The 13,860-nt window shown below is 31.8% G+C and overlaps 1 protein-coding gene across 1 annotated transcript; it reads left to right on the plus strand.

Moving 5' to 3' along the window:
• Nucleotides 7,803-8,258, plus strand: LOC105158499. Its single transcript, XM_011075283.1, has one exon. The coding sequence runs from the start codon at nt 7,803-7,805 to the stop codon at nt 8,256-8,258; it is 456 nt and encodes a 151-aa protein (XP_011073585.1).

Genomic DNA, 13,860 nt, shown 5'->3' on the forward strand with positions numbered 1-13,860 from the left:
ATATTTTTTTTAACTCCATTGTAAAATTATTTTCATTTGCATCGAAAGTCATCGCAAAATTGCAATGCATTTCTATAAAGACAATCTGTCGCAAATCTTTTTTTTTTGCAACATAGTTGTGGATTTTGTCACAATTTTTGAAATTTAATATTATAATAAAATTATATTTGATTTGATTCTAATCATCTATAGATTCAAATATAAGAAAACATGTAAGCAAAAATACATATAATAAAGATAATCCAATACAACCCACAAATTTAAAATAATTCAATGCAATCCACAAAAATACATTTGTTTGGCGATTTATTTTGTTAACTTGTGGGATGGCCTAAAATTTCTTATTAGCCCATGCTTTCTGCAACCTCACCCAAACTTCATCGGACATCCAACAAGCTTCCTTGTTCTTCTTCCCACATCGGCATCACTGCCTGAGCCATTTCCCAATCCTAAACTTATAACTCATGCAGATTTCGCGTTCATCCATTGGATTTCACGTTTAATATTTTTGTAATATATAATACACTAAATATGATAACATCACAAAAGTAATTTATTTTCACTTAATATAAATTTAAATATTTAAATCTTACACGAAACCTTTGAAATCAAAAAGTCTGAATCTCTTTGGGAACTTTTTTCAAGTTGACTAAGTTAAATTAGTTTACTTGAAGGTTTTAAATTAAGAGTTAACTAAGTTAAATCAATTTATTTGAAGATTTTAAATCAAAGAGTTAACTAAGTTAAATAAATTTATTTGAAGGTTTTAAATCTAGTAGAACAACATCCCATACATTGAAAGGTTCAAATCTATGACCACTAAGATCATACAGTCTCAATTTTACCAAATCAACTAGGTCTCATTTAATTAATAATATATATGAGATTTATTTTTAATATTTATTATCAGTTGTACTCGACGTGTGTAGGTAGTTTAAAGTTTTTTATTACATTAGTTTAATTTAGTAAATTAGAAGCGAATTTGATAAAATAGATAAAATTTGAATTTAGATGAATAACAAATAATTGATATAAAGAAATGATTATTTATTTTAAAAAAAGAGTATAAATAAGGGTGTTTTAATTAATTCACGGCTTGCTTAACAAAAGCAGATTTTTTTGTAGTCTTCAACCTGAATATGTAGCAAAAATTATAATTAATTAATTAATTTTATGATTTAGTTGATATTTTTTATATAATCTGTATTATTTATTACGGAGGAGATTTTATTTCATAAGAAATATGATTTTTAACTATAGTTAATTATCATGGTTAAAAATAAAGAATCACAACAGATACTAATTAATCATTATTGTGAAATCGCTATTAACCGTTGTTTTTATAAGCAAGACTAAAACATTTGCTACAACTAAACTATGACAAATATTTTGGTTATAGGTAATTAGCAACAAATTTAGTAAAAAAATATTTATTTGGTAATTAGCTTGTCATTGATTTTAATTTATTTTTATTGTAGCTAATTTTATTAGAATTTTTACTAACGGAAATATTTGTTTGTAAAGTCTTGGTGGTGGTGGGTGGGGTTTGAAATTTTTCAAATTTTTTGTCAAAGGCCAACTATGAAGGTTTGCAATATTAATTTTTTTTCTAATTACAGCATGGAAATATCACTACCAAAAAGATAATTTTTTGAGGAATGGATTTCAAATTATTTTGCAACGAGCTTTCAAGTATTGGAACGATTTTTGCAACGATCACCTGTCGGTTCGAGGTAGAGAAGTTAAAACTTTTTGTAATAGGCTTAGTAAACCCGTTCGAGATTTAGAACGGTTGTCGTAACGATTTTATAAACCAAATACAAAAACTAATCGATATACAAATATTACTAAATTGAATTTGCAACGAACTTTATAACATATTTTGGAACGATTTCTTTGAAAACTTCCGTTAGGCGTTTTGGAATTGCTTTGCTAACATTTTTTCGGTGAATTTAATATGTTGTAACAGCAAAAATGTGCAAGTTTACATCGCTTTTAGACACGGGTTTGTAGCCTTTTTCGTGTCGCTTAATTTTTGCGGCGATTTACTGTTAAATTTTGTCAAAATACCAGTTACAAGAATTGTTACAAAAATAACTTTTATTAACTTTTAAATAATTAATTTAAAATCTAAATTAATTATTTTTCTAAACATTAACTTTGTTAGTTAAATTTAATATTTCTTATTCCAATAATTTAGTTAAATTGTATTTATTTTTTTAATTTTTAAATTTAAAATATTTAAATAAATTAGAATGCAATTAAATATTTCGTTAGTAATGCTAATTTTGAAATCACAAGAGTTTAAAATTCTTATCCATTTCAAAATTCGTTGCCAATTACCAACATATTAACTTTCCCTTCTAATTTTCTAGCTATTGACATAATTTCATGTAGTGTTTGACCGTTCCAATCTGGATTTTTTTTGTCAATGATTTTTTATGGAAAAGCGGACCAAACATATATGATCGGTTTTTAATTAAAATAATCGGACCAACCGATCCAATTCGACTCTAAAAGCATTGCTCTTGACAGGAATATGTGATTCACAATGGATGGAGAATCGTGAAAATGCATAATTCTTGTGTTTCATTGTTTCAAGTAACTGCACTAGTTTTTGTAATAGACGTACGTACCAACTTTTGTTACTTCTCCTAAGTGATGATTGACAGTTCGGTGTGGACACGCCTTAACTATTTCTTTAAATTTGTTTGAATTTTTATCTTGATTTTTTCTTTATTTTTCGTTCTATTTTTTCTTAATAAACTAATGTTGCGAAAAAATATTTAATTAAGAGCATTTTGGTCCCAAAAAAGGTCAAAATATTACATGAAATAAGCACAAAATACAATCCTATCACCAACTTATATATGTTGCTTCCAATATGGGGTTTTGGAGAAAAGTATGAATAAGGTCTATTTTAAATGTTAAAACTTTGATGTTTCAATACTATATATATAGCCTTAAATTTTAATACTATCTATATAAAGTGGCTTTATTTATTTTCGAGTAAATTATATTCATATTTTTAGAAATGTAGTATGATCTAATTATAAATACATTCGTATTAGAATGAAAATTACAATATTATTAACCCAATCGAAAAAGTGTAAAAATATTTAAATACTCACTTTTGACGAACATAAATAAAAATATTAAATAAAATTTGAGCGAAATAATTACCAAAACACCCCAAGTAGAAATAACATCTAGCAATCATTTTGTTTTGTTTTAGTTTTTAGTCGCCTGTATGTATCTGCAGGGTCTTCTTCATGTCCCCATATCTACCCATTTTTTTGCCTCTTACTTGCTGGCAATCTTCACTTTTATAAAGTAGTGTGGCACTGGAGAAGTGATCATGGATGCTTTAATTGAAATTTGGCCACATTAAAGGGTATTTTAGTAAAAAAAAATGGTCGAATTATATTAAAAATAAATTATGGGGTACTTTTGCAATATCATATGTAAATTCCATTGAAACTCTTTCGAGTGGAGTTATATATAAGATGGAATAAATAATGTATTTGTAATTAGATCAAAAAAGTTTGGTATTAATATGCCCTTTATTTCATAGAATTGCTTTCATAAATTATTTTTAATTGATGATGCATTATTGAATATTGGTATATACTTACATAACATTGAAACGATTATGGTCATTTGACACAAAAAGAATAAAAACACTATTCGCTCTTTGTAAAATTCATATCACTAGGTGTCGATGTAATCTATCTCAAAGAGTGTACTTGTAAAAATTTGCCTCTGAATAGGATTCCATTGGTATTCGACTATAACAAGAAAATATAATTAAACTTAATTCCAGGAGTGTCTACATAATTTTTCTTAAAAAAAGAATACAACTAAGATGGAAAACATAACATCATAAACCAATCTCTTTTGTTCGGACAAAAATCGTAAGTAGATACTTGACGTTTACTTTTTTCTGATTATTATTAATTTATAGGATTCTGTGCATGACTGCATCATTTAGTATATTCAAATTCAAATATTAATTCAGCACATCGATATTTTTAAATTAAAGTACATATTTAAATGAAACAATGAAATACGATACTATTATTAAAAATAGACTATATGCTCATATTCATAAAATTTAAACCTACAATTAATTAATTATGAGGCCTCAATCTTACCACTCGAGTGGAGGAGTGATGGTTGGCATTTTCTCAATACCGACATATACTCTCATAGAAGAGTTGGCTTAATATTTAAAAGAAGAAAAAACCAAATGCATGGGTCTAAAATTGAAAGCTGAAATGACCCCATGACTTGAAACGCATTGGTCTCACATAAGAAATCCAATGCATCTTTCTTCGTATCCAACTCTTTTATATATATATATATATATATATATATATATATATAGATATATATATATATTGATGATGGGGATACCCTAATTTCCAGCATAATACTAAAAATCCCTTAATGAAGGGTATTTTCATAATTGCGGACGGGGATCCGCGCTTTCTTTGTCGGGGCGGGCTGATCGACCAAAAATTATTAATTAATTCGTATAATTATATTATTTAATTAGTAAATTATTAAATATAATTTCTTTCATTTGATTTATTTTTAATAAAAAATTTAATAAATTTGATTATTTATTAATTAGTAATTGGTGAACTATGACATTTGAATTAAGGATATCATAACCAGTTGATTAAACTATTTACTTTACTTGATTTAGTTATTTTTCTAATTAATTTATTTAACTTAACTGAATTTATCAATTATTGAAAAAAAACATGTAAGTGTAGTCCTGTAAGTTAGTTAGGAGGGTTGGCAATTTTAATCCTATTAAAATTTAAATTTTATATTTTGATTTTGTAACTATAAAAATTATGGCAATTTTAGTTCTTTCAATCGATTTGGTACGTCATCAGTCATGTTAGGACCAAAATTAGGGCTTCCGGTGAATTTGATGAGGTGGCAGTCCAAGTTATAATTTTTAATTTTAATTTTGACCTTGTATCATTAAGGGGTTGACAATTTTGGTCCTCTAACTTTGGGTATAGCAATTTAATACTTTATCTTTCAAAATAATAACAATTTTGGTCCTTGAGTCCAATTAATGATCATTTTGCCTTATATGATAAAATTTCAATAGTCATATCACATGCTTTTGATTAGCTTAACATACTTTCAAAATAAAATTAAGTCTTAATAAATTTCATATCTTAGTTTGATTGCCATGCAGCAAGGGAAAAAAAATCCTTGATTTTCTTACTACAGTTTTTAGTGCTGCTATACCGGCCTCACTAAGCCGTTCCTTATATATTTTATGTTGTTTCTTCTTCTAAACCAGGTGAATGCTGGAAATAAGAGTTAATTGCTATACACTGCCAGTAGAATCAATTATAGTGTAGTGAAAATGTAATAGTTTTTTTCTTTTTTCTCTATAGTGTAGAATGTCAATTATAATTAGTGTGAGCGACTGTTAATTCTTACGAAATCTTCATCTTTCTTTCCGCCTTTTCTTTTTGTCCACTAAGAAAAAGAGGAGAAAGTTGATTTAACGATGAATATACAAAAACTTACTAATAATAATGTAATAATTCGACAACCAAAGAAAATGAGAAAACAACGCCACCCCACTCATCCACTCTATTTAACCACACCACACCAATGCAAACATACACACACTTCACCCTTCTTGCCTTTTCCACTTCTGAGATCAACCTCACGAAAAGACAAAGGGTGAAAATATCATTTGAATTTCCCAAACCAAAGAACAAAAAAACTCACCCAAATTAACTCAAAAGAGCAAAAATAAAAAATGGGTTTCACAAAAACCACAGCTTCTTTCGCATTGGCCATCTTGGCCACATCCCTCCTCCTCTCTGTGGCGGAATCTGCCGTCAACCCCTTTTGCGGCACCGCCACTGACAAGGCCCTCTGCACGCAGATGACCAAAGATGCGAAAACCTGGGAGGGGGCAATGACGAATGTGCTAAACGCAGCCCTAGAGAAAGTCATGGCCGGAAAGAAGATAGTTGATGGCGTCAGGTCGAAGCTGCCCGGTAACCTGAAGCAGGTGTCGAAGGACTCCATCCAAGAAACATGTAGCGAGGCGTACGACAGCATCATCCACGACATCACCAAGTGCATCGGGTTTGTGAAGAACGACCCTACATCCGCCCTCAAGACTTATCTTGGAGGCGCATCGTTTTCGGGTTGCACCGACGGTTTGGACGAGTTCCAAGTTTCATTGCCCGAGGTGACTAATTTGGATGCGGAGATCACGAAACTGAGAAGCACCCTCTTGACTGTGGCAGGGAAGAAGCCATGAGAGGATAATTAACCAAATATTGTTATTATCGATCATATAATGGATTTAGTTTTGCACTTTGATGTGGGATTAATGAGTATATTTTTACCTTCTTTGGGTGTTTTAGACTATTTACCCAAACTATATAATATATATAGCTATATATATAAATGACAAAATGTATAATTTTTTTTCGTGTAGTTAATGAATGGCATTTTGGTGTAATACAAATCGATTTTTACAATCTAGTCCCATAATTTATAAAAGTTCACGATTCGAGGACAATTAGTTGTAAATTTGTATGTAATCTAATTAAATTGGAGATTCAATAAAAATGGTTCAAATTGTCCTAAAATTAAATATTTTCAATCAGAGGACCAGATTACGAAATTGATTTCAACAGGATCAAATTTGTCACCCGTCTATAGTTATTACATACAAGACTGAAATTGTAATTTTTTCTTATATTATTATAATTATTAATTTTCTTTTCTTGCAAAAACCAATAAGTAGAGGGAATGTAATGCAAATCGTCAATTTAGAGGAGAGATTTTTTTTATTATATGTGAAGAGTTAACTATATTAGGGGAAATGTAAGCTTCTTTAACCTCCAAAAAAATAAAATATTATCCCTATAATAATAACAAAAATTGAAAATAATAATAATAATAATAAGCTTATGATAGCTTTATGATCCACTGAGACAATTTGCTTTTTATTTAGGTTACGGAGATTCTTCTCTAATTAAGATTGATGAATGAAATCAATGAATATTCTTTACAAATGATTGGAAGGCTCACACGTTTTTAGATTTTTCTCGTATTCTGGATATTTTACAATGGGTTTTAAAGCAAATTAATCATTGTGATAGTTGAAAAGAATAAATAATCCCTCTATACGAATGAAATAGCAAATTAGCCTCCTCTGAAGAGAAAAATAAAGCAATTACACCTCTCTTTTAATTATAAAATTATATTTAGCCTTATTTAATAACCTTTGAATTTAATTTGAATCTAAGATCTAAATTAAACTAGTAAATCTACGGTCCAAAATTTTATTTAATTTCAATCGATGGTTAACATTTAAACAAAGATATAGATTTAGAATAATACAAATGAATATATATAATTATATATATATAATTATAAGTAATATATATAGATAGAGAGACAAAGAGAGAGAGGGAACAATGATGGTGATAGATAGAAGAGGGGGGAGGGGGAGGGGGAGGGACCGGTGCCAGAGACGACACATAGAAGGGAGGGGAACGCGGGCGACGAGGAGGGCAGACGGGCGCTGTTGAATTTGGCACAAAACATCAAAGTTGATACAGCCATAAAACAGGGAAATGGAAGAACCCAAGAAATCTGATTCAGTATTTAAAAAGTGGAGAAAACTAACTGCTGGAGTTCGAACCCGTGCTTAAATACAAACAAGCTAACTAACCAAAAACTACCAGTAACAAACTAACCGCCTCACCTATGACATGGACCAATGAGAAGGTGAATAAATGGCGAGTACACCACATCAGATATACAACCATAGAGTAACAAAACAGAATACAAAATGCATTTCTAAAATGCGAGTTCTGTCTATCCAACATCAAACACAAATAAACCATCTTCATCTTCAGCAAGCTGATCCTTTGGAAAAACAGCAGCAACAACATGCATTATCATTGTTGTTGGAACATCTCCAGGCTCAACCGAAGGGCGAAAGGGAGGGGGAGGGGATGCAATGGCGAAGACAATGTGGAAGGACAGACGGAGGGAAGGGAAAGGGGAGGCAGCCGGGGGGGACAAGGGAGTGGGATATGGTGACTAGGGAAGGCGACAACGAGAGGGAAGGGGAGAGGGAGGGACAAGCGCGAGGGGAGGGCGGCGGCAGCGACGATGGGATGGGGAGAGGGAGGAGGGCGGGAGGGGGTGGACTGGAAGGGGAAGGGAATGGGCAACGGTGGGTTTAGGAGTGGGTGGATAGGGTTTTGGTATTTTTAAAAATAAAATGTATATAGTAAAAAATATTATATATTACATATAAATAAGTATATTTATTTTTTGATAAATATTTATATATAATAACTTTTGATGGGAAAAATCAGGCAAAGTCTCAAGAGGAGCGAGTGAACTACTTATATCCCTTTAAAGGGATAAATTATTTTAATTTCAAAAATTTAATAAATTTGATTATTAATTAATTAGTGATCGGTGAACTATCCTATTTGAATTAAGGATATTATAATCAATCGATTTAACTATTTACTTCACTTGATTTAGTTATTTTATGATTGATTTATCTAACATAACTGAATTTGTCAATTAGATACTCAATCATAGGAAAAAATGCAAGTTTAGTCCTGTAAATTAAGAGGTTGGATAATTTTTATCCTATTCAAATTTAAATTTTATATTTTGGTCTATAACTTTAAAAATTGTGCCAATTTTAGTTCTTTCTAATCGATTTGACTGAAAAATTTTACGTCATCAACCATGTTAGCATAGGGGCTTTTGGTGAATTTGATGATGTGGCAGTAAAAGTTGCAATTTTGATCTTGTATCTTTACATGGTTGACAATTTTGGTCTTCTATCTTTGCATATAGCAATTTAGCACTCTATCTTTCAAAATAATAACGATTTTGATTTTGAGTCCAATTAGTGATCATTTTGCCTTTCACGACAAAAGTTCAATAGTCATACCACATGCTTTTAATTAGGCCAACATGCTTCCAGAATAAAATTAAGCCTTAATAGATTTCATATCTTAGTTCGATTGCCATGCAACCAGGTATCTCAAGTCCTTGATTTTCTTACTACAATTTTTAATGCTCCTAATCCGTACCACCGACCTCACTAAGCCGTTCCTTATATATTTTATGTTGTTTCTTCTTCTGAACCAAGTGAATTCTGGAAATAAGAGTTAATTGTTATACACTGCCAGTAGAACCAATTATAGTGTAGCGAAAATGTAATAGTTTTTTTCTTTTTTCTCTATAGTGTAGAATGTCAATTATAATTAGTTTGAGCGACTGTTAATTCTTACGAAATCTTCATCTTTCTTTCCGCCTTTTCTTTTTGTCCACTAAGGAAAAGAGGAGAAAATTGATTTAACGATGAATATACAAAAACTTACTAATAATAATGTAATAATTCGACAACCAAAGAAAATGAGAAAACAACGCCACCCCACTCATCCACTCTATTTAACCACACCACACCAACGCAAACATACACACACTTCACCCTTATTGCCTTTTCCACTTCTGAGATCAACCTCACGAAAAGACAAAGGGTGAAAATATCATTTAAATTTCCTAAATCAAAGAACAAAATAGTCACCCAAATTAACTCAAAAGAGCAAAAACAAAAAATGGGTTTCACAAAAACCACCGCTTCTTTCGCATTGGCCATCTTGGCCACATCCCTCCTCCTCTCTGCGGCGGAATCCGCCGTCAACCCCTTTTGCGACACCGCCACCGACAAGGCCCTCTGCACGCAGATGACCAAAGATGCGAAAACCTGGGAGGGGGCAATGACGAACGTGCTAAACGCAGCCCTAGAGAAAGTCATGGCCGGGAAGAAGATAGTTGATGGCGTCAGGTCGAAGCTGCCTGGTAACCTGAAGCAAGTGTCGAAGGACTCCATCCAAGAAACATGCAGCGAGGCGTACGACAGCATCATCCACGACATCACCAAGTGCATCGGGTTTGTGAAGAATGACCCTACATCCGCCCTCAAGACTTATCTTGGAGGCGCATCGTTTTCGGATTGCACCGACGGTTTGGACGAGTTCCAAGTTTCATTGCCCGAGGTGACTAATTTGGATGCAGAGATCACGAAACTGAGAAGCACCCTCTTGACTGTGGCAGGGAAGAAGCCATGAGAGGATAATTAACCAAATATTGTTATTATCGATCATGTAATGGATTTAGTTTTGCACTCTGATGTGGGATTAATGAGTATATTTTTACCTTCTTTGGGTATTTTAGACTGTTTACCCAAACTATATAATATATATAGCTAAATATATAAATGAAAAAATGTATAATTTTTGTCGTGTGGTTAATGAATGGCATTTTGGTGTAATACAAATCGATTTTTACAATCTAGTCCCATAATTTATAAAAGTTCACGATTCGAGGACAATTAGTTGTAAATTTGTATATAATATAATTAAATTGGAGATTCAATGAAAATGGTTCGAGTTGTCCTAAAATTAAATATTTTCAATCAGAGGACCAGATTACGAAATTGACTTCAACAGGATCAAATTTGTCACCCGTCTATAGTTATTACATACAAGACTGAAATTGTAATTTTTTCTTATATTATTATAATTATTAATTTTCTTTTCTTCCAAAAACCAATAAGTAGAGAAAATGTAATGCAAATCGTCAATTTAGAGGAGAGATTTTTTTTTATTATATGTCAAGAGTTAACTATATTAGGGGAAATGTAAGTATTTTTAACCTCCAAAAAAATAAAATATTATCCCTATAATAATAACAAAAATTGAAAAAAAAAATAATAAGCCTCTGATAGCTTTATGATCCACTGAGACAATTTGCTTTTTATTTAGGTTATGGAGATTCTTCTCTAATTAATCGATGAATGAAGTCGATGAATATTGTTTACAAATGATTGGAAGGCGTGAACGTTTTAGATTTTTCTCATATTTTGAATATTTTATAATGGGTTTTAAAATAAATTGGGTTTTAAAATAAATTAATCCCTGTGATAGTTGAAAAGAATAAATAACCCCTCTATGACGAATGAAATAGCAAATTAGCCTAATCTGAAAAGAAAAATAGAGTAATTACACCCCTATTTTAATTATAAAATTATATTTATAGTCTTATTTAATAACCATTGAATTTGATTTGAATCTAAGATCTAAGTTAAACTAGTAAATCTACAGTCCAAAATTTTATTTAATTTCAATCGACGGTTAACATTTAAACAAATATATAAATTTAGAATAATATAATTATATATATATGTATATAATTATTTATTATATATAATTAATAGTTATATATATAGAGAGAGAGAGGGAACAACGATGGTGACGAATAGAAGAGGGGGGAGGGGGAGGGAGAGGGATCGGTGACAGAGACGGCACAAAAAAGAGAGAGGAAAGCGGTTGATTAAGAGGGGGGCACGAAGGGGAGGCAGCGGTGGGGGGACAAGGGAGTGGGATGTGGAGACTAGGGAAGGAGGAAGGAAGGCGACAACAAAAGGGAAGGGGAGAGGGAGGGACAGGAGCGAGGGAAGGGACGGTGACGACGACGATGGGATGGGAAGAGGGAGGAGGGTAAGAGGGGGTGGACTAGAAGGGGAAGGGAATAGGCGATGGCGGGTTTGGAAGTGGGTGGGTAGGGGTTTGGTTGGTTTTGGTATTTTTAAAAATAAAAATGTATATATTAAAAAATATTATATATTACATATAAATAAGTATATTTATTTTTTAATAAATATTTATATATATTATAAATTATATCTATAATGTACTATATAAAAAATAACTTTTGGTGGGAAAAATCGTGCAAAGTCTCAAGAGGAACGAGTGTACTACATACATGCCTTTAAAGGGATAAATTATTTTAATTTCAAAAATTTAATAAATTTAATTATTTATTAATTAGTGATTGGTGAACTATCCTATTTGAATTAAGGATATTATAATCAATCGATTTAACTATTTACTTCACTTGATTTAGTTATTATATGATTGATTTATTTAACATAACTGAATTTATCAATTAGATACTCAATCATAGGAAAAAATGCAAGTTTAGTCCTGTAAATTAAGAGGGTGGATAATTTTTATCCTATTCAAATTTAAATTTTATATTTTAGTCTATAACTTTAAAAATTGTGCCAATTTTAGTTCTTTCTAATCGATTTGGCTGAAAAATTCTACGTCATCAACCATGTCAGCATCAAAATTGGGGCTTCTGGTGAATTTGATGATGTGGCAGTAAAAGTTGTAATTTTTAATTGCAATTTTGATCTTGTATCTTTATAGGATTGACAATTTTGGTCTTCTATCTTTGTATATAGCAATTTAGCACTCTATCTTTCAAAATAATAACGATTTTGATCTTTGAGTCCAATTAGTGATCATTTTCCCTTTTATGATAAAAGTTCAATAGTCATACCACATGGTTTTAATTAGGCCAACATGGTTCCAGAATAAAATTAAGCCTTAATAGATTTCATATCTTAGTTCGATTGCCATGCAACCAGGTATCTCAAGTCCTTGATTTTCTTACTATAATTTTTAATGCTCGTAAACCGTACCACCGACCTCACTAAGTCGTTCCTAATATATTTTATGTTGTTTCCTCCTTTGAACCAGGTGAATGCTGGAAATAAGAGTTAACTGCAATACACTGCCAGTAGAATCAATTATAGTGTAGAATGTCAATTATAATTAGTTTGAGCAACAGTTAATTCTTGCGAAATCTTCATCTTTCTTTCCGCCTTTTCTTTTTGTCCACAAAAAACAAAAAAAGAAAAAAGTTGTTTTAACAACAAATATACAAAAACTTACTAATAATAATATAATAATTCGACAACCAAAGAAAATGAGAAAACAACGCCACCCCACTCATCCACTCTATTTAACCACAACACCACCAACACAAACATACACACATTTCACCCTTCTTGCCTTTTTCACTTTTGAGATCAACCTCACGAAAAGTCAAAGGGTGAAAGTATCATTTAAATTTCCCAAACCAAAGAATAAAATAGTCACCCAAATTAACTCAAAAGAGGTAAAAGTAAAAAATGGGTTTAACCAAAACCACCACTTCTTTCGCATTGGCCATCTTGGCCACATCCCTCCTCCTCTCTGCGGTGGAATCTGCCGTCAACCCCTTTTGCGACACAGCCACCGACAAGGCCCTCTGCACACAGATGGCCAAAGGTGCGAAAACCTGGGAGGGGGCAATGACGAACGTGCTCAACGCAGCCCTAGAGAAAGTCATGGCCGAGAAGAAGATAGTTGATGGCATCGGGTCGAAGCTGCCTGGTAACCTAAAGCGAGTGTCGAAGGACTCCATCCAAGAAACATGCAGCGAGGCCTACGACAGCATCATCCATGACATTACCAAGTGCATCGGGTTCGTGAAGAATGACCCTACATCCGCCCTCAAAACTTATCTTGGAGGGGCATCATTTTCGGATTGCACCGACGGTTTGGACGAGTTCCAAGTTTCATTGCCCGAGGTGACTAATTTGGATGTAGAGATCACGAAACTGAGAAGCACCCTCTTGATTGTGGCAGGGAAGAAGCCATGAGACGATAATTAACCAAATATTGTTGTTATTCATATAATGGATTTAGTTTTGCACTTTGATGTGGGATTAATGAGTATATTTTTGCCTTCTTTGGGTGTTTTAGACTGTTTACCCAAAGTATATAATATATATAGCTATATATATAAATAAAGAAAAGGTATAATTTTTTTATCGTGTAGTTAATGGATGGCATTTTAGTGTAATACAAATCGATTTTTACAATCTAGTCCCATAATTTATAAAAGTTGACGATTTGAGGACAA

Source organism: Sesamum indicum, linkage group LG3 (assembly GCF_000512975.1).
Source record: "Sesamum indicum cultivar Zhongzhi No. 13 linkage group LG3, S_indicum_v1.0, whole genome shotgun sequence".
NCBI lineage: Eukaryota > Viridiplantae > Streptophyta > Magnoliopsida > Lamiales > Pedaliaceae > Sesamum > Sesamum indicum.

Bases quoted from the DNA above. Each gene is read 5' to 3' on its own strand.
- LOC105158499 (XM_011075283.1), top strand. From the start codon at position 7,803: ATGGCGAGTACACCACATCAGATATACAACCATAGAGTAACAAAACAG.